The following is a 21,563-nucleotide window of genomic DNA, read 5'->3' on the forward strand; positions in this document are numbered from 1 at the left end:
TCTGCTCAAGGCTGCCATACCTCTCCATAGTAGGATTTTTATCTTTGGTGCAAGTATTTTGGCAGTTATTTCCACATCTATTAGAGAAGTTTCTGACTGAGGGCCTGATCTAAAGGCCCTCACGACACTTACCGTTGGGCTGGCTTGGGTACCAGCTCAGCATGAGCCATCGCTGGGTAGAATAGAAACAACCGCCACCCGGAGCTTCATGCATGCGCCTGATGGCAGAGTTAAGTTGTGGTGGGGGGCATGTTCCAGTTGGGGGAAGGGTGGAAGAAAGCATGGCAGAGGGGAACGAAGTGGGTAGGGTTGAAGACGGAAGGCCCTGCCACCCTTTTCTATCCCCCCTCCCTGCTTGGGAGATCTGGCATGGTTCTTTGAATCCACACAATAGTGGGCACAAATCTGAGGAGAACCATTGGGGCCACCTGGGATTACACAGGGTGAGGGAGCATAATCTCACATACGTGGAGTAGACCCCACGCTTCTTCTCAGCCTCACAGGATGCAGCAGTAGCCATTTCAGTGCCGCTGCAGCCCTGGGTCCTGGGAAGCACAGGATGGGGCTATGAATACCCTGGATGATTCCATCAGTGAATGGCTGAATCCTTTAATGAGACTGTAGTAGTAGACTAAAAAAATATTCTGATCATGAGGAGTTCGTGTGCTTCAACAGCCAACTTCAAGTTGAGTTCATTGCTTCTTAAGTTGGGTTCACACTTCTGGTTCTGAATTTCCAAAATTCCTGTTCTTGTTTGCTTCCATTCAGCTATAACCCACCCCAACCCTATCAAAGAAAAAAATAGTTTGGTCTTAGAGAAGAATAGTACTTTCTCACTAGCCAAAGGAGTAAACTCTCTTCTCTTTCCATGCATAGGTGCTGCCCACTGCTCTATGCAATGACCACTGCTCTCCAGGTTACAGCAGAAAAAAGAAAGAAGGGAAGCCGTTTTGTTGCTATGATTGTGATCTATGTCCAGAAGGGAAGATTTCTTGTCAGACAGGTGGGAGACAAAATGTGCAGTGTAATGAATCGTTCATGTTATAACATCACTCCAAAGTATCCCCTTTTTCCTAGTTTTATGCTTTAAAACTCTTCATGCTATGAGCCAGCCGGGGAAAAGGCAGCCTAACAGAAGCAATTTTACCTACCTCTCCGTGGGCTGCCTGGTTCCCAGTGTGCCTCTTAAGATTTACAACAGCTCTTTGGCTAGAGTACGTTTAAGGCTGCAATCCTAACCACACCTTCCTAAGAGTAAGCCCCACTGAACAAAATAGGACTTACGTCTGAGTAGACCTGGTTAGGATTGTGCCCTAAGAGGCCTCTGGGGCAATGGTGAACCTTGGGGGGGGCAGGCAGATGACACAGGAGTTGCGCTTGCCACACCCTCGACGCCTCCACTCGCCGCACTGCACCACACTCAAAAGCCAAAAACCTGTGAATGGTGGCTGATTCTCTCCCATTCATATCACTTACAAGTGAAGGAGGGAAAAATTGAGTTAAATCAAATGTTACAAGAAACACCTGCTTGACAACTATGTGATTCTCTCTTTCAAATTTAATAGTAGCAAAATTAGCTGCTAGTTGGGCTCTTCACCACTGAGGAAGGACGAGGATTTTAAGCAGTCAATCTCATTTCTTGTTCTGACCCTTTTCAGTCACTATTGGGCACCTTTCGCACCCAAAGCACATTTTACTATAGTATTGTCCCCCATAATAAGTCTTCTCCCATGGTTTGAACTTTCCTTTCACTGATATCCCATGATGGATTTTAAAATTTCTATTTCCCCTGTTTTTAAAACCCGGAAGATGCTGCACTTTACATAAAAAAGCAATTTCTTTTTAGCATTGCTTCTTTATTGGCCATCAATTCCTCACCCACAGTCATATTGAACCCGACAAGTATAGCAGAATTCTTTAGCTGGGAAGGATATTTTAGATCACATAGTAGAGCTCAATATTCTATATTTGCTGTCCAAAGAGGCCACTGCAGGCTGTACAATTGTTCTGTTTTCTGACATTTGAGAAAAAACGACATTTCAAAGACTGTTCTATTCAAACATGAATTAGAGGTGGGACCATCCACTTAGTTAGGCATGGGATGATATAGGAAGAGAATATTATAACAGATACATCAAACTTACATTTGTTTATTTTTTCAGACATGGATGACTGTGTCAAATGTCCAGAAGGTCAGTTTCCAAACAAGAACCAAGATCAATGCCTCCCCAAAGTCTTCCATTTCCTCTCTTTCACAGAACCCTTGGGAATGACATTAAGTGTCTTGGCTTTGTCTTTCTCTCTGATCACAGTTTTGGTGCTGAGGATTTTCATCAAGAACAAGGACACTCCCATCATCAAAGCCAACAATCGAGACCTCACCTACTCTCTCCTTGTCTCCTTATTGCTCTGCTTCCTCTGCTCCTTGCTATTCATTGGCCAGCCTCATGCAGTGACCTGTTTTTTACGACAAACTTCTTTTGGCCTTGTCTTCTCAGTGGCTGTTTCTTGCATCTTGGCTAAAACCATCACTGTGGTTCTGGCTTTCATGGCCACCAAGCCAGGATCCAGGATGAGGAAATGGGTGGGGAAAAGACTGGCCAACTCCATTATACTTGTTTGCTCCCTCATTCAAGCCACCATTTGTGCTGTGTGGCTCTGCACTGCCCCTCCATTTCCAGATTTGGACACGGACTCTCTGGCTGAAGAAACTGTGGTGGAGTGCAATGAAGGCTCCATCACTATGTTTTATTGTGTTCTGGGATACCTGGGATTTCTGGCTGCTGTCAGCTTCACTGTGGCTTTCCAAGCCAGGAAGTTGCCAAACAGTTTCAATGAAGCCAAGTTCATCACTTTCAGTATGTTGGTGTTTTGTAGTGTGTGGTTGTCCTTTATCCCGCCTTACCTGAGCACCAAGGGAAAGTACATGGTGGCTGTGGAGATCTTCTCCATCTTGGCCTCCAGTGCTGGGTTGCTGGGCTGTATCTTTCTCCCCAAATGCTACATAATTATCCTGAGGCCTGAACAGAACAGCAAGGATCAGCTCAGAAGAAGAAATCACTAAGTATGTGTTTCATATCTTTTATTTTGTATTATCTGGAAGTAGATATAGCCCACATATTCGATCACTCTCCACTATTTCACGTTCTTGGTAGCAACCTTGAGTTCCCTTTGTTGGGATAGAAAAGCAGGGTATAAATTCCATAAACAAACAAACAAACAAACCTGCTGGCAGATAGGTGAGTGTGGGTGTGGGTAGAGGCAGGAAGGAAGCATTGCTGTGTGGTGGGAGGCAGGTGGAGGGCGGGGATGAGGTGTGGCAGGGGAGGCACAAGGCAGGAGGAGGGCTGGACTGGTGGAGCTCGGCTCCACCAGATCCTGTGCCCTTTGTAGGTATGTGAGGTCCAACACGGGACTCTCCATTTCTGTACCAGCTCTACAGCTGTCATAGAATCTTGTAGCACAGCTACTTTCCTTACTCAGGGGAAGTGGATCAAAGTCCACTTCCCCTGAGGAGCCACTGCAGGATGCTCGGTTGTGTGTTGGATGCTGTGGTGGTCATTTTGGCTCCATGGCGGCCTTGCGCTCCGGGCAGCTCAAGATTGGGCTGCCCACCTTTCACATGGGAGGCCTGTCTGTGAAGTGCTGTGGAACCATTCACAACAAGTGACAATGTTGGAGGGGTAGTGAATTCGTGAGGCACTATAATCCCATAAGGGATTTAGATAAGCCTGTAAACCGCCTTGAATAAAGTCTTGAATAAAGACCAAGAAAGGCAGTATATAAATACCTGTTGTTGTTGTTATTATTATTATTATTATTATTATTATTATTATTATTATTATTATTATTATTATTATTATATATTTTTTTTTATTCAGACGAGGGGCTTCATTCACCACAGACTCATTCAAAATCACAGGCATTCAAGCAACTCAATTTAGAACAATCATGAAGAACAGTATTTCACACGGTTTCCTCCACCATAGCACTTCACATGGTCCACCTATTTGAAGTACCACTGGAAGTAACTGCCAGTGATGACATCATCTGTGATGATGACATCATCACCAGTGACTTCCGGGTTGGGAGACCAGATGCAACACAACAAACATCAACAAGAGGCTCAGGGTGGACCTGAGGCTTTATTAAACACTAAGAGCTCTGCCCACTAAGCCGAGCCTCCTGCCACTGGATGTTGTGTCATGTTCCATGTGTCAACTGGTGGTGAGGGTAGATCATGGCTGGAGCAGGATGGTTCAGGGGCAGGAGAGCAGTGGATCTCAGTGGCAGAAGCATCCACCAGATCCTATCCTGTAGTCCAGGACCAGACACTGTCCTATTCGGATCTATGTCTCCTGGCCCTTTGAAATCCTTCTCAAGCCTCCAGAGGGCTGTTAAACATGACTTCTGGATTTTGGAAGGTACTCCGGAGGACTCAGAAGACTTTTGAAGGGCCAGAGGATGTCACAAGAGGCTCTGAAGCGACCAGTAAAGCAGCCTATTGGGGAGGGGGGCAGTATTTTGTGATCTGGCACTTGCTGCATCCGGTGGGGGGCAGTCCTGAAAATCCTGTGTAAGGGAATCCGGGGGTAGGTTTCCGTGGCTGGGGTGGGTCTAATTAGACCTGCAGCAGCATAATCACTGGTACTTGTCCATGTGGACCTGGGTCAGGGGATTAGGTTTGGCAAAAGGTGTGGCTTCTTTCTAGGAACTCCCCATTCAGTTGCTATTTTTTCTCTTCACGTCCTGTTGCGGGAATAGAATCCCTCTTATTCCACTAATAGGCCCAATTTAGCACTTAGTAGAGCCGCCTGTCCTTGGATCCTGTCTCGTGACAATGTGGAATTATGTAAAGGAGTCGGCGCCTACTGCAGAAGGCACTCTTTGTGCATGAACTTACTGCGCTGCCAGCTACATCAGTGGGAAGGACTGTGTCTTCCCTTCCACGAAAATGCACTCATGCTCCTTGACTACTTAGTCATTGGCAGAGGTGGGAGGGGGTGGTAAGAAGGTGGAATTGGGGCAGAGAGGTAGCAAAATGAGGCAGGGTGGGCTGATCGGGTCCCAGGGGGCAGGATTGGCCTCACTGGTGTGGCCAATATTCTAACTCAGTGGTTCTCAAATTCTCTGGGAGAGTTTGAGAGCCTGCAAGTCTTTGCTTAAGGGGCAGGGGTGGGGGAATGCAGTGACACGATGCCCAGCATCATGCTGCTGTGGGGGGGTGCAGGGGCACACTTCCATTCATCCCTGCCTGCAGTAGCCTCCCAGGGGTCAGAGGAGCTGCAGGCAGGGGTGTGTGGAAGTGTGCCCCTGCACTCTGATCAGAGGCACGATCCCCTGGATGCCTTCCCCCTCCCCAGCCCTTAAGGGAGCAGAGCCCAGGGCTTGCAGACTGGGACGATGTGATGCCCCAGTTTGAGAACCACTGTCCTGACTCCTTTCCTGGACCCAATCCTGCAGCTCAAGTCAATGGAAACGTGCAATAGCTATTTAGCTGTAGCAGATCTGAGAAGATCACCCTGCGTCATGGTAGCTGCTCCTGTGCCACAAAGGAGACCTCTGTGACTGCCCCCCCCCCACCATAGGATGAAGTGGTTGATGTTTTTGGCACTGCTGCATAGATGGGGCCCAAAATGGGTAGGTTTTGGCCCTAAATCACTCAAAGATCCAAGTGGATTTCCCCCCCCCTCTACATCTGATGCAAACATTATGCCACCCAGTGCAATCATCTGAGCAATGATTTCCAATCCTATAATTAACTTCAATTGCTATGAGTCATTCTCCCGCTAGGCAAATCCCACAGCTCTTTTCTAATGCCTCAAACATATTGATCAACATATAATCTCTGAGCTGCTCAGACCTGGGTTGAAAACTGTGAACAGTGAGAACGGTGCCATTTTTATCTTCAGTTACTTATGGCCCAATGCTGTCCTGGCAGCAGATGGGGAGATCCACCACTATATATGCCCAGTTCTTCAAGAGATTCTGGAAGCATTGCTGCACACAAGTTGGGGTTGTTCTAGGCAGGTTGAGGGTGGATGATGGATAGCAACTGGGCATTCTGAGTCAAGATCCACACAAGATAGCAGGGATGCTTCTGTTAGCGCTGCTGCTCATTCTGGGCCTTCAGTTTTCTCCAGCTGAATACAGGGCACAGGCTGCTTTGTGTGCCGTCACTGAACTCTCCCAGTTCCCCTGGAAGTATCAACAGAGTGGAGATCTGATCATTGGAGCGATTGTGTCACAGTTTACCTGAATATTTGGCGACATTTCTTTCAGCGAACACCCCAAAACAAGGATGATAATGTAAGGAAATGCTTCTTAAATCTCCAAAATGTTCAGAAGCTCAGATCAGATCAATTACCAATGTATATTTCAAGGACTGGCATGTTCAGAAGAGAGTCTGCTTATGCTTGTTTTGGAAGATGTACTTAGATTAATGAGCAGGATTCTTTCAAAATTTGTATAAATATACTTTCATCTACATCTGTGCTTCCAAACTCCTACAAAGGAATTGGGAATACAGTAAGTTGTTGCAAGGCATGGGGAAGGCAGCAGCATGATCTGCCAGATCACGCAGTTGCCATGGACGGGAGGGTTTTCTTTTTTAACTTACCTTTAGCCAGCACTGCAATTATGGGGTTTAGGAGACTGGGGAGGCCTCCACAGGGCTCCCAGTGAATGCAAAACACTATATATATATAGGTGAAGCCCTGCGGAGGGCTCCCTGGACCCCACAGGACTGCAGCGCTTGCTGCAGGTAAATAAAAAAAAGCTTTCTGTTCATGGCAGCAGTACAATCCCTCCCAGCTCCCATTTAAGTATCACCTGAAAGGAGATCTCATCATTGGAGAAAATGTATCGCAGTTTGTTTGCCACTCTGATGACATGGCTTTCCGCGAACACCCCAAAACAAGGCTGATCGATGAACTAACATAAGGACATCCTTTTCTACCATCCAAAATGTTTGGTAGCTCAGATCAGTTAGAAATGTGTCATGCACAGACTGGCATGTCCAAAAGACAGTCTGCTTATGCTTGTTTTGGAAGATGCACTTAGATTTATGAGCAGGATTCTTTCAAAGACTGTATAAATATACTTTCATCTACATGATTCATTTTTGCCAGTTTGTTTCATGTCTTTCAGTTCTCTCCTGCGCCCTTCAGGTGTTTCTGGGTTCCGTGGATCATTTATATCTAGTCAGATTATCCAGTTCAGAACTGGATATGCTAAGTCGCAACTAGAGTTTCGTACAAAAATCTTTCTCTGCTCCACATGAAACTAATAGGGATGCATGCAAAGCATTTGCTCCACCACTGAGATACAGCCTGTGTGTAACAGCCCAATCCTATGTATGTCTATTCAGAAATAAATCAGTTTGTATGTTTGCAGTCTGACAGCCCAATCCTGAGCTGCCTGGCTCCCAGGGCATTCTGGGCAGCTCAGAACGCTGCATCTCCCAATAGATCCTTGGGGGCTGGGGACATTTGTCCCCTTCCCCGCATAAGGTAAGTGGACCCACAGTAGGGCTACTCAACTCTGCACTGGCTATTTAACCATCAAAGTGGGTTAGGCTTGGGCTGTAAATCTGACAACTGGATATGAGGAGCTACATTCAAATTCTTATATATGTGGGGTTCTATGGATTGATTTCAGATCATATGAACACTCTTTTCTTAGAACTGTTTTTATGACACGGCGCTTTAATATTTATGTATCACTGAGCTCTGCTTGAAATATAGATCCATTCCAATGGGTGGAGTAAATTTCTTTTTTTGAAGAGTATCCCAGGATAGTTAATGGTGCCCTCAGTTATTGCAAAACTTAGCAACTAGGCACCCCTTCTTCTAGACAGTGATTATTTGAAAGATTCTACCCTCCAACTTCCAGAGACCCAACTTGAGAGTTCTTTTGTCCTGGGATATACTACAGGCAAAGTTGGAGGAGGAGATGGCCAAATCCCATACAAGGCACAACAATGGCATCGGGGTTGGAAATGGATGAAATCTCTTCAACTGAAAGAACACCTGAGCCTTTCATAAAATTAGTTACAGCCTGCATTCAGATAGACACTTCATGAAGGATTGACCATATGATTCATGCAAAATATAACTCTTCCTTTAGTCCAGTTCCAAAGAACTATCAGCATGTCCTGTCCTTGGTCTTTGCTGTGAAGGAGATCAATGAGAATCCAAATTTCCTGCCTAATGTCAGCCTGGGGTTCCACATCTATGACAGTTACTACAATGCAAAACTGACTTACCAGAACACCCTGAAACTTCTTTCCACCCAGGAAAGGATTGTCCCCAACTTCAAATGTGCCAAGCAAAAGGAACTGATAGTTGTCATTGGAGGACTTGATGCAGATATCTCCCTTCACGTGGCAACTCAATTAGGCATCTACAAGATTCCACAGGTACAATTCTTAAATGAGTATTTCTGTTTTCTTCCTCCCAGGTAACTGACTTGCAAGGATATCTCTCTCTCTCTCTCTCTCTCTCTCTCTCTCTCTCTCTCTCTCTCTCTCTCTCTCTCTCTCTTTGAAAAAGCCAAGAAATGCTGCTAGTTCAGAAGCCACTATTCCAGTCAAATCCTGAAAGCACAGAATAAGAAATAAAGTGCAGAAAGAGAGAGGAGTCAGTATCTCTTTCTCAAGGCTGGGATTAATTGAATAGCAAACATGACTAACAAGTTCCAAACGCCTGCCAAAGGGAGGAAAAGACAGAGGAAAAGCCCGTGCACAGATCGCCCAGATCGCCTAGAAAGCGGAAACCTGAAGAAGAGAAAAAAGAAACAACTGAGAATGGAGAGCTTCTTCCCCTCCTCCACCCCCACTGGATCTGAGTGATCCAGTGATCCACCCCAACTGAACCTGTGGAATCTTCAGATGACTCAGCAATAGGGCTGCCTATTAGCAGATTGTGTCCAGCTGAAGTGAGGGGGAAAGCTAGAAAAGTTGGGAAACAAACCTCTCCCGGACAGAATCATAAGACTAATGGTGCCCAGATAAGGCAGTCTGCCTCAGATTGCACTTTCCAACAATTAGGAGAAATCTGTTTTATATCTGCAGAGTCACTGCTAGTGATACTAGGTCGCCTAAACAAAATAGAGGGGCAACTAGAAGCCATAATTCAGAATCCATCTCAGCTAACTCTGAATGCTGCCTGGTTCCAACCTCCGGTCATTAACGCCGAGGACACCATTAAATCATCCTCCTCCATACCAGAGACAACAGACAACACGGAAAACAAAGGAAAGTGCAGCAATTATTCCAAAACAATCAGATACTAATTCACTTCCCCAGAAGAGATGCCCACCTTTGGAAATCTAAAGAAACAATACTCCGTTCTCTTTCCAACTTTTGAACTTTTAGGTTGTTCATTCGGATATAAAGTATTTTTATTTCTTACCCGCCCAGTCAACGTATAAAAGACTTTTTCTTGACTTCTGCTCAACAAGTGTGCCCCAGCAGATATTTCACGCAGCACAGAGGCTCAGAAGATTTGATATCTTCCCTCAGTGCATTTTTAAAGAGCTAGGCATCAGATCATTAATCAGGAAAAAAGCTAAGCATGTAGAAGTTAACATCACTGGGAAGACAGATATGCCAACATCATGCAATTCAGATCTTCATGGTACAGTATCTGCAAGACAAGCTACTGTGAAGGATAGACCTCAAGTACATGGGCGTGATGAACTGGAGGATCTGCAGATAAGATTGGACAGTCTCTTAGAACAAAGTAGACAACTCAACTGTGGACATGAAGGAAAAGATCTGGTATCTGAGATGACAAGTGAGGCGAGTGAGCCGATGGAGTCTGATATCTCTATAGGACTGAGTCCACCATCAAAAAAGCTGTCAAATTCTATTATAGAAGCTGCTAATATGGTCCAAGACTCTATGGGAAAAGAATTGTGCTTTGGAAAACCACAAGGGAGCTTTAGTCTCCCTCTAACAACCAAAGTGGGAGAAATGACTAATTGTCCGGGATTGCTGCTGGCTCCAGACCCTCACTTCAACAACGTCACAGCTCTTCTTGCCCCAGATTTGCTTCATTCACCATGCAACTCACAGCCTCTAACTGAGGGGGCTTGGACAAGCCCCCCAAGGTTTGTCCTTTGACCCCTTACAAACAACGAAGCCATTTGCAAAATCTGATTTTTTCAACTGTAATATAAGCTCCCAGCTTACAGACCAGTTGCCTCAACCGGATGTGGATGAGGTCAAGCTGACTAGGGAGGCCCTGGAGGCATTCAGAATCTTACCTCATCAGGAACAACAACAGACTGTGCAGAAAGTGGAAATGCTCTGGAAGGAGCTGTCGGATATGATGCAGACGACACATCCCCTTACTTCATGTGAGACCACATCTTCTCCACGGGACTCTCCAATGGTTTCCTCAGACAAAGACCCTTTCTTAAGGCCGACCTATCAGACTGAGATGCATCAGGAGTCCCCAGTCAGGGGAAGCATGCCTTACTCCCTCTGTCTTGGGGGCTCTCCCTCTACAGTGCCACCTCCTGTTGGCTCAGCCTGGGCTTTTGAGTGTGAGAAACAGCCCATCTGCTCCCTCCACCAAAAGAGGCCATCGATAGCGAACATTGCTGTCTAGATGATAAAATGGAGGGCGTGGTGATGGAGATGCCCAATACATCTATTCAAATTAAACAGCAACCTGCCTCTACTGTTTTAGAGGAACCCATGGCACAACTCTCCCAGCTTTCAACAGTGGATATCCAACCAAGTCAACAACCATTGATCCATCTTGTTCCTGATGGAACCCCAGCCGTAGCAGCAACAGGCAATGCTCTAGAAGAGACAAATCTGCCGGATCGATTGGAAACCAAGCTAAGATTGCCGGAGACCATTATGCTTGAGCCAGAGCTACAACCATCTGCCTCAAGCACGCAGAGGGGCTCAGAAATTCAAATTCCCTTAATTCCATCAGACTGACTGCTTCCACATCGACTCCCTGAAGCCCTCCAAGGTCAACTGAAAATCCTGTCTTGGAATATCGCTGGCTAGTCAGCAAAGTCACGGGAGAAAGTGCTAGATGAAATCCTAAGGGATAGAGATGTTATATTGCTACAGGAAACATGGGCTACCTTACCCATTGAGTTTGAAGGGTTCTCCGTAACATCACTACCAGCACGGAAGAGCGCAGCAAAAGGTCGTCCTGCTGGCGGTCTCGCCATATTAGTGAAACCAGTTTTTAAGAATGCGTTGGTGTTTATGGCCGATAGCTATTGTAAAATCCAGGCAATTAAGCTGAGGCTGCCACATCAAAGCCTTATGGTTATAAATGTGTACATGCCACCTGTCAATGACAAAGCGGCAACTGAAAAGCAGTGGGTATATTTTAGTGGCATGTTTAATGAATTGACTGGCAAATTTCCTTCTCTCATACCAATAATTTCTGCGGATTTTAACGCCAGGGTGGGACACAATAACGACATCTTCCATCAAATCCTAGATCTGCCTACTGATATGACCTTATCAGAGATTCGTTTCTCTGAAAGGCAGTCAGAAGACAGAACAATTAATGCAGCTGGGCTTCTTTTGGCTAAATTCTGTATTACCAACGGCCTCACTTGGTTAAACGGCCTAGATTATCTGGGGGATAAAGGAGAGTATACCCATATTTCAACTAGAGGTATGAGTGTTATTGATTACATTCTGGTTCCCTTTTATTTTCTCCCACAGATAGTGAATTTTAGAATTGGATACCCACAGACTAGTGACCATTTACCCTTAATATGTGATTTGGCCTACTTCTCAGATTGCTACCACAATTCCCACTCTCAGGTGGAGGACGGTCACCCTGACACAATTAAAAGAATTAAATGGGATGCAGCCACTAAAGAGTCCTTTTGCACACTACTACAAACTGAGGACATGTTCCAGTTGTCTACTCTGGATCCAGATAACCAACTAGGGATTGTGACCTTATTCGAGGTTTTAATATCAACTCTCCAGAACAAACTGGGCTGGATACCTCCACCTTAAAGAACAGAAGGTGGGAGAAAGAACTCTGCCAAGCTTGAGCAGACTTGCTTGACACTGAAGTTCGCTGTACGCAGTGCTTACAATAAATTTCGAGTAACTAATAGTAGATTAAATTTACTACAACATTTTATGCTGTCTGCCCAACTCAAGGAAGCTATTAAAGTGCAGAAAATGTTAGAGTCTTGTGCATATCACACACAGTGCTGGACAATGGGGCAGAGGTCTGCGATGCCACCCTCCTGTGTGAAATGCCACTCTTCATGAAATGCCACCTCCCCACCTTCAAAGTGCGACATAGCCTTGTGTGACTCTAGGACCAACTGGGGAAGCCTCCCCTGCAGTCTTAAACTGCACTTCCAGAAGACCAGAAGTACAGTTTTCAACTGTGTCGGGGGCCTCAGTAAGGATTGCCAAAAAGTCCTAGAATTCTGCGGGCTCAGCGCCAGGGCACTTGCTCTGTTTGTCCAGCACTAGTTCTGCAGCTGATAGCACATGAACACACATGCATGCAAATACAGAACAACTATTTTCTGTCTGTCTAACATGTTGTATATCATTAACACAAATGATCTTACAGGTTGAGTTCACTGAGTGTTCCCCTGTGAATAACAATAAAATCAAACATTTAATTGGTGTAAAGCAGGGGTCTCCAAACCCTGGCCCGGGGGCCAGATGCGGCCCGCAGTAAGCCTCTATCCGGCCTGCGGCCAGCCTCTTGTCTCCTGAAAGCCTCTGGCCCACTCGACTGAACATGACCAGAGCTGTGCTCTGATTGCATCTGGAGGATGTTCTGAGGGCCGGAGAGGCTGAGTGAATGAGCCCACTCATTCATTTATTCATTCATCGAAGTTCCATCTCTAATTTATTTATTTAAATTTTACATTTAATTTTTTTTTCCCAGCCCTCAGTACTGCGCCAGATATTTCATGCGGGGATACATCAGGAAGCCTCCTTGAGCTGAGGCAACTCTTGTTCTCTTGCCACAAGGCAAACTTCCATTGCCCCAATAGAATGCCTCTGATCTGTGAATCCTATTCTTCTTGTGGACATCTGAGGCAAGCCAGGAAGATTGAAAGGGATGGGGAATGTGATTAGGTTCAGATGCATGTAGGTGCTGCCTACATCCACCCCTAGATCCACCCCCATCCTGTTCTGCCTCCCACCTGCTCCGCTTGTAGAAACTTCCCCATTCCTTCTCCTACTCTGTTCTGCCTACTCCACCAGTCTCCACCTCCACCATCAGCCTACTTTCACGGCTGGAGGTAGGGCAGCCTAGTCTAACGTAGGATTCTACTGCCCGAACATTATAATGGATTTTGTCAATCCAGCTTTTTAGGAGCCTCATCTATTTTGTTTTCTGTTCCACAGTTGGTTACGTATCACTATGGATGAGGTGTGTAAAATCAGTGGAACTGACTCATGACTAACTTTGCTATCCAAAGTTAGGATATAACTATTGTTATATTGTTATATTGTTGCAGTCTTTGACTCAAAGTCTTTGCAGCCTTTGACTCAAAATGGGGGTCATGTATTTGTGCATATTCTAACTAAATGCTCAGAAAGGCTAGAGTATATGAGAGGCAATGATTCAAATGCTGCCAAAGCCTCCAAAGCATTCACAAAACATTGACCCTTTTCGGAGCACTCAAACTGAACAGTTGCAGGACTTCCATCTGCAAGCTTTTCCCTTACAGCAAAGTACTTGGCTTTGAGAGGGGTGGGTGGGTGATGGGCTGTTCCCAGACTGTGACACTAGATTTCTACTGTGGTATGAAAGAGATGCTATGTTGATCCTTTCTGTCCTTGAGAAGACCCTCAGAGGGTTCACTTCAAAGAAAGTAAATAAATATTTATTTTTTTGAAACTATCAATATTTTGCCAGGAATTTTGGAATTAAAATCCTAACCCCAGTTCCCATCAGAAAAAAGATTCCAGAAAGTTCTGGAAGTGCTAGCTGCCATTAATGTCGTTCCCTCTTCCCCCACAAAGACAAACACAATATTTGCTGACAAATAGGAATTCAGCGGAAACAGAGGTGACGTGTGCTGAACATTTTGGTTTTACTATGTGGTCCTTTCAGTTACACAAAAGTCCCTCCCCTGAAAACACAAATCATTTATAATGTTTTCCTTGACCCCTTCCAATCCAGCTTCACTCATTCCTGAGAAGCATCTCATTTAACAACAGTGCTGGAGACACGGTGTCTTTTGATGAGGAGGGTGAATTAGCAGCTGGATTTGATCTGATCAACTGGGTGACTTTCCCCAACCAGTCCTTCTTGAGAGTGAAGACAGGAATGATGGATCCTCAAGTTACCCCAGGCAAAGAATTCACCATTAATGATGATACCATCACATGGCCCAGCGCATTCAATCAGGTAGGGTATGATTCAGCTGGAAGATGGAAAGCTAAATGGGAAATGTACCAGCATTAAATCCTGATCACCTTGACCCTTGGTATTCCCTCCCAGTCTTCTAAGCAATGCTTTCGAAAGAACTTACTTTTTTGTAAGGAATCGCAAAATCAGTATGTAGAATTTAGTATAGAATTTATAACTCGTAGTCTCAATCTTCTGACCCCACCTATTGCTGCCATCCCCTCATCTCATTCCACCCTCCCTTCCCTACCCCACCTTCTCCCACCCCTGCACTTAGTCAGTATTGGGCTGTGAATCATCTCAGACATTGCTACTGATATTTCTTTGTCTAGAGATGTTGAGAATGAACTCAGTCCTGTTTGCATTAATAGCTTGGTATCCGTCACTGAGCTATGAGGCTTGACAGGGTCACACTTGTCTACTGATCTCCAGATCAGAAATGTTGCCAGGGGTCCTGGAGGAAAACACTCAACTAGATCTCTGCTTACCACATGATGGTACATTTTGTGCTACCAATGCTGTGGGTTCAGGGGACAGCCTTTGGTATGTAGTCATGTTCCCCTGTACAGCTCCGCTATTGGTTGATCTCTGACATCTTCGCTATCTGGTCATGCCTGCAAATTAGTCCAGAACATCTGACACCAACCCTGCCTCTCTTTATTTATTTAGAAGAGTTCTATAGGAATACCGGGTGCTGTAGGCTTATACCATGATCTCGGAAGCTAAGCAGGGTCAGGCCTGGTTAGTACCTGGATGGGAGACCACCTGGGAATACCGGGTGCTGTAGGCTTATATCATAGTCTTTCGAGACTGAAGGTTGCCAATCATACTATCTTTATCCAGGCAACAAGATTTTCTCTGGCTGCTGTTCATTGTGTCATGCAAGCTTTTTTGCTGGGGGTATCTTGTCTGCAAAAACCAGTCCTAGAATTTACCACTCAGAATAATGCCCTCTGCTCAAGGCTGCCATACTTCTTCATATTAGGATTTTTATCTTTGGTGCAAGTATTTTGGCAGTTATTTCCAAGTCTATTAGAGAAGTTACTGACTGAGGGCCTGATCTAAAGGCCCACACGACACTTACCGTTGGGCTGGCTTGGGTACCAGCTCAGCAAGAGCCTGTGCTGAGCCATCGCTGGGTGGAATGGAAACAACCGCCACCTGGAGCTTCATGCAGAGTTAAGTTGGGGTGGGGGACATATTCCAGTTGGGGGAAGGGTGGAAGAAAGCATGGCAGAGGGGAACGAAGCGGGCAGGGTTGAAGACGGAAGGCCCTGCCACCCTTTTCTATCCCCCCTCCCTGCTTGGGAGATCTGACATGGTTCCTTGAATCCACACAATAGTGGGCACAAATCTGAGGAGAACCATTGGAACCACCTGGGATTACAAAGGGTAAGGGAGCATAATCTCACATACATGGAGTAGACCCCACACTTCTTCTCAGCCTCACACGATGCAGCGATAACCATTTCAGTGCCGCTGCAGCCCTGAGTCCTCGGAAGCACAGCCATTCCATCAGTGAATGGCTGAATCCTTTAATGAGACTGTAGTAGTAGACTAAAAAAAATATTCTGATCATGAGGAGTTCGTGTGCTTCAACAGCCAACTTCAAGTTGAGTTCATTGCTTCTTAAGTTGGGTTCACACTTCTGGTTCTGAATTGCCAAAATTCCTGTTCTTGATTGCTTCCATTCAGCTATAACCCACCCCAACCCTATCAAAGAAAAAAATAGTTTGGTCTTAGAGAAGAATAGTACTTTCTCACTAGCCAAAGGAGTAAACTCTCTTCTCTTTCCATGCATAGGTGATGCCCACTGCTCTGTGCAATGACCACTGCTCTCCAGGTTACAGCAAGAAAAAGAAGGAAGGGAAGCCGTTTTGTTGCTATGATTGTGATCTATGTCCAGAAGGGAAGATTTCTTGTCAGACAGGTGGGAGACAAAATGTGCAGTGTAATGAATCGTTCATGTTATAACATCACTCCTAAGTATCCCCTTTTTCCTAGTTTTATGCTTTAAAACTCTTCATGCTATGAGCCAGCCGGGGAAAAGGCAGCCTAACAGAAGCAATTTTACCTACCTCTCCGTGGGCTGCCTGGTTCCCAGTGTGCCTCTTGAGATTTACAACAGCTCTTTGGCTAGAGTATGTTTAAGGCTGCAATCCTAACCACACCTTCCTAAGAGTAAGCCCCACTGAACAAAATACGACTTACTTCTGAGTAGACCTGGTTAGGATTGTGCCCTAAGAGGCCTCTGGGGCAATGGTGAACCTTGGGGGAGGGTGGGCAAATGACCCAGGAGTTGCGCTTGCCACACCCTCGACGCCTCCACTCGCCGCACTGCACCATACTCAAAAGCCAAAAACCTGTGAATGGTGGCTGATTCTCTCCCATTCATATCACTAACAAGTGAAGGAGGGAAAAATTGAGTTAAATCAAATGTTACAAGAAACACCTGCTTGACAACTATGTGATTCTCTCTTTCAAATTTAATAGTAGCAAAATTAGCTGCTAGTTGGGCTCTTCACCACCGAGGAAGGACGAGGATTTTAAGCAGTCAATCTCATTTCTTGTTCTGACCCTTTTCAGTCACTATTGGGCACCTTTCGCACCCAAAGCACATTTTACTATAGTATTGTCCCCCATAATAAGTCTTCTCCCATGGTTTGAACTTTCCTTTCACTGATATCCCATGATGGATTTTAAAATTTCTATTTCCCCTGTTTTTAAAACCCGGAAGATGCTGCACTTTACATAAAAAAGCAATTTCTTTTTAGCATTGCTTCTTTATTGGCCATCAATTCCTCACCCACAGCCATATTGAACCCGACAAGTATAGCAAAATTGTTTAGCTTGGAAGGATATTTTAGATCAGATAGTAGATCTCAATATTCTATATTTGCTGTCCAAAGAGGCCACTGCAGGCTGTACAATTGTTCTGTTTTCTGACATTTGAGAAAAAACGACATTTCAAAGAATGTTCTATTCAAACATGAATTAGAGGTGGGACCATCCACTTAGTTAGGCATGGGTTGATATAGGAAGAGAATATTATAACAGATACATCAAACTTACATTTGTTTATTTTTTCGGACATGGATGACTGTGTCAAATGTCCAGAAGGTCAGTTTCCAAACAAGAACCAAGATCAATGCCTTCCCAAAGTCTTCCATTTCCTCTCTTTCACAGAACCCTTGGGAATGACATTAAGTGTCTTGGCTTTGTCTTTCTCTCTGATCACAGTTTTGGTGCTGAGGATTTTCATCAAGAACCAGGACACTCCCATCATCAAAGCCAACAATCGAGACCTCACCTACTCTCTCCTTGTCTCCTTATTGCTCTGCTTCCTCTGCTCCTTGCTATTCATTGGCCAGCCTCATGCAGTGACCTGTTTTTTACGACAAACTTCTTTTGGCCTTGTCTTCTCAGTGGCTGTTTCTTGCATCTTGGCTAAAACTATCACTGTGGTTCTGGCTTTCATGGCCACCAAGCCAGGATCCAGGATGAGGAAATGGGTGGGGAAAAGACTGGCCAACTCCATTATACTTGTTTGCTCCCTCATTCAAGCCACCATTTGTGCTGTGTGGCTCTGCACTGCCCCTCCATTTCCAGATTTGGACACGGACTCTCTGGCTGAAGAAACTGTGGTGGAGTGCAATGAAGGCTCCATCACTATGTTTTATTGTGTTCTGGGATACCTGGGATTTCTGGCTGCTGTCAGCTTCACTGTGGCTTTCCAAGCCAGGAAGTTGCCAAACAGTTTCAATGAAGCCAAGTTCATCACTTTCAGTATGTTGGTGTTTTGTAGTGTGTGGTTGTCCTTTATCCCGCTTTATCTGAGCACCAAGGGAAAGTACATGGTGGCTGTGGAGATCTTCTCCATCTTGGCCTCCAGTGCTGGGTTGCTGGGCTGTATCTTTTTCCCCAAATGCTACATAATTATCCTGAGGCCTGAACAGAACAGCAAGGATCAGCTCAGAAGAAGAAATCACTAACTATGTGTTTCATATCTTTTATTTTGTATTATCTGGAAGTAGATATAGCCCACATATTCGATCACTCTCCACTATTTCACGTTCTTGGTAGCAACCTTGAGTTCCCTTTGTTGGGATAGAAAAGCAGGGTATAAATTCCATAAACAAACCAACAATCAAACAAACAAACAAACAAACAAACAAACAAACAAACAAACAAACAAACAAACAAACAAACAAACAAACAAACCAACCTGCTGGCAGATAGGTGAGGGTGGGTTTGGGGAGAGGCAGGAAGGAAGCATTGCTGTGTGGTGGGAGGCAGGTGGAGGGCGGGGATGAGGTGTGGCAGGGGAGGCACAAGGCAGGAGGAGGGCTGGACTGGTGGAGCTCGGCTCCACCAGATCCTGTGCCCTTTGTAGGAATGTGAGGTCCAACACGGGACTCTCCATTTCTGTACCAGCTCTACAGCCGTCATAGAATCTTGTAGCACAGCTACGTCCCTTACTCAGGGGAAGTGGATCAAAGTGCACTTCCCCTGAGGAGCCACTGAAGGATGCTCGGTTGTGTGTTGGATGCTGTGGTGGTCATTTTGGCTCCACGGTGGCCTTGCACTCCGGGCAGCTCAAGATTGGGTTGCCCACCTTTCACATGGGAGGCCTGTCTGTGAAGTGCTGTGGAACCATTCACAACAAGTGACAATGTTGGAGGGGTAGTGAATTCGTGAGGCACTAGTCCAGCTTCCTTTCCCACTCTAGCATGCCAGTATGGTCAGTCCTCCACTATCTCACTGAAATTGAGGCTGAAGAAGATTGGGGCAGTGGCCATTTTCTTCTCTGTTTTGTGCTGCTGAGGATGAAGGTAGGAAAGGGGGGGCTGGAATGGATCCCTTGCAGATACTGATCCCGCCCCCTCCCGCCCCACTCCCTCCCCCAGCATGCCTCCTCCTCCCCCACCCTCCTCCTCCCCCTGCCCCAGAACACCTCCACCCCATCTCCCCCCACACCTCCACTCACTTCTCTGCCACCCAGTGGTATGCATGACTACCGAGCCGCGGAGCACCAGTGATCCTCTGGTGCTGAGCTAGCATCGTCACTGGACTGTTGCTGACAGCCACGAACGTGCTTTACAGCTAGTTTGTGACACTCACAGCTCACAAAGGGTTTTCTACCCGTCTCAGCCAATACAGGTTACACATACATGGGCAGGAGGTCTGGTCTAGAGGGTAGAGTCTCCGTCTGCCTGAAGATAACATCCACAAGGTTGCCAGTTTGAGGCCACCGGCACCATGCGACCTTGGAGCAGCTGACAAGCTGAAGCCGAGCTATTCCATCTGCTCTGTGCATGGGAGGATGGAGGCCAGAATGTGAAGCCAGATTGGAATGAAACACCCGAATGTAGTGGTTCTTGAAAGAAAGAACCTTCTTTCAATTGTAAAAATCCCTATTTAATAAGGGATTTAGATAAGCCTGCCTATGTAAACCGCCTTGAATAAAGACCAAGAAAGGCAGTATAGAAATACCTGTTGTTGTTGTTGTTGTTGTTGTTGTTGTTGTTGTTGTTGTTGTTGTTGTTGTTGTTATTATTATTATTATTATTATTATTATTATATATTTTTTTTTTATTCAGACGAGGGGCTTCATTCACCACAGACTCATTCAAAATCACAGGCATTCAAGCAACTCAATTTAGAACAATCATGAAGAACAGTATTTCACACGGTTTCCTCCACCATAGCACTTCACATGGTCCACCTATTTGAAGTACCACTGGAAGTAACTGCCAGTGATGACATCATCTGTGATGATGACATCATCACCAGTGACTTCCGGGTTGGGAGACCAGATGCAACACAACAAACATCAACAAGAGGCTCAGGGTGGACCTGAGGCTTTATTAAACACTAAGAGCTCTGCCCACTAAGCCGAGCCTCCTGCCACTGGATGTTGTGTCATGTTCCATGTGTCAACTGGTGGTGAGGGTAGATCATGGCTGGAGCAGGATGGTTCAGGGGCAGGAGAGCAGTGGATCTCAGTGGCAGAAGCATCCACCAGATCCTATCCTGTAGTCCAGGACCAGACACTGTCCTATTCGGATCTATGTCTCCTGGCCCTTTGAAATCCTTCTCAAGCCTCCAGAGGGCTGTTAAACATGACTTCTGGATTTTGGAAGGTACTCCGGAGGACTCAGAAGACTTTTGAAGGGCCAGAGGATGTCACAAGAGGCTCTGAAGCGACCAGTAAAGCAGCCTATTGGGGAGGGGGGCAGTATTTTGTGATCTGGCACTTGCTGCATCCGGTGGGGGGCAGTCCTGAAAATCCTGTGTAAGGGAATCCGGGGGTAGGTTTCCGTGGCTGGGGTGGGTCTAATTAGACCTGCAGCAGTATAATCACTGGTACTTGTCCATGTGGACCTGGGTCAGGGGATTAGGTTTGGCAAAAGGTGTGGCTTCTTTCTAGGAACTCCCCATTCAGTTGCTATTTTTTCTCTTCACGTCCTGTTGCGGGAATAGAATCCCTCTTATTCCACTAATAGGCCCAATTTAGCACTTAGTAGAGCCGCCTGTCCTTGGATCCTGTCTCGTGACAATGTGGAATTATGTAAAGGAGTCGGCGCCTACTGCAGAAGGCACTCTTTGTGCATGAACTTACTGCGCTGCCAGCTACATCAGTGGGAAGGACTGTGTCTTCCCTTCCACGAAAATGCACTCATGCTCCTTGACTACTTAGTCATTGGCAGAGGTGGGAGGGGGTGGTAAGAAGGTGGAATTGGGGCAGAGAGGTAGCAAAATGAGGCAGGGTGGGCTGATTGGGTCCCAGGGGGCAGGATTGGCCTCACTGGTGTGGCCAATATTCTAACTCAGTGGTTCTCAAATTCTCTGGGAGAGTTTGAGAGCCTGCAAGTCTTTGCTTAAGGGGCAGGGGTGGGGGAATGCAGTGACACGATGCCCAGCATCATGCTGCTGTGGGGGGGGTGCAGGGGCACACTTCCATTCATCCCTGCCTGCAGTAGCCTCCCAGGGGTCAGAGGAGCTGCAGGCAGGGGTGTGTGGAAGTGTGCCCCTGCACTCTGATCAGAGGCACGATCCCCTGGATGCCTTCCCCCTCCCCAGCCCTTAAGGGAGCAGAGCCCAGGGCTTGCAGACTGGGACGATGTGATGCCCCAGTTTGAGAACCACTGTCCTGACTCCTTTCCTGGACCCAAT

General features: G+C 46.0%; 2 protein-coding genes across 2 annotated transcripts in view; both read left to right on the forward strand.

The window, feature by feature from the left end:
- The window catches only part of LOC136652987 (vomeronasal type-2 receptor 26-like), a 32,429-nt gene extending 29,365 nt beyond the window's left edge, over nt 1–3,064 (forward strand). Inside the window, exons 10-11 of the mRNA XM_066629913.1 lie at nt 877–1,003; nt 2,163–3,064. Coding sequence (XP_066486010.1) covers nt 877–1,003; nt 2,163–3,064 — 1,029 coding nt within the window. The remainder of the gene's footprint in view (nt 1–876; nt 1,004–2,162) is intronic.
- A 507-nt stretch (nt 3,065–3,571) lies between these two features.
- Nucleotides 3,572–18,379, forward strand: LOC136652988 (vomeronasal type-2 receptor 26-like). Its single transcript, XM_066629914.1, has 5 exons — nt 3,572–3,666; nt 8,128–8,419; nt 14,160–14,387; nt 16,191–16,312; nt 17,473–18,379. The coding sequence occupies exons 1-5, from the start codon at nt 3,572–3,574 to the stop codon at nt 18,377–18,379; spliced, it is 1,644 nt and encodes a 547-aa protein (XP_066486011.1).
- The last annotated feature ends 3,184 nt before the right edge of the window (nt 18,380–21,563 follow it).

This window comes from Tiliqua scincoides, chromosome 5 (genome assembly GCF_035046505.1).
Source record: "Tiliqua scincoides isolate rTilSci1 chromosome 5, rTilSci1.hap2, whole genome shotgun sequence".
NCBI classification, from domain to species: Eukaryota; Metazoa; Chordata; class Lepidosauria; order Squamata; family Scincidae; genus Tiliqua; species Tiliqua scincoides.

What these genes read in the sequence shown, in the direction of transcription:
- LOC136652988 (XM_066629914.1), top strand. Translation starts at nt 3,572, where the DNA reads ATGGCGGCCTTGCGCTCCGGGCAGCTCAAGATTGGGCTGCCCACCTTT. An exon ending in TGTGGAACCATTCACAACAA is followed by an intron (nt 3,667 to 8,127) that starts GTGACAATGTTG and finishes CTCTTCCTTTAG; the next exon opens with TCCAGTTCCAAAGAACTATC. An exon ending in GAAGGGAAGATTTCTTGTCA is followed by an intron (nt 16,313 to 17,472) that starts GACAGGTGGGAG and finishes TTTGTTTATTTT; the next exon opens with TTCGGACATGGATGACTGTG.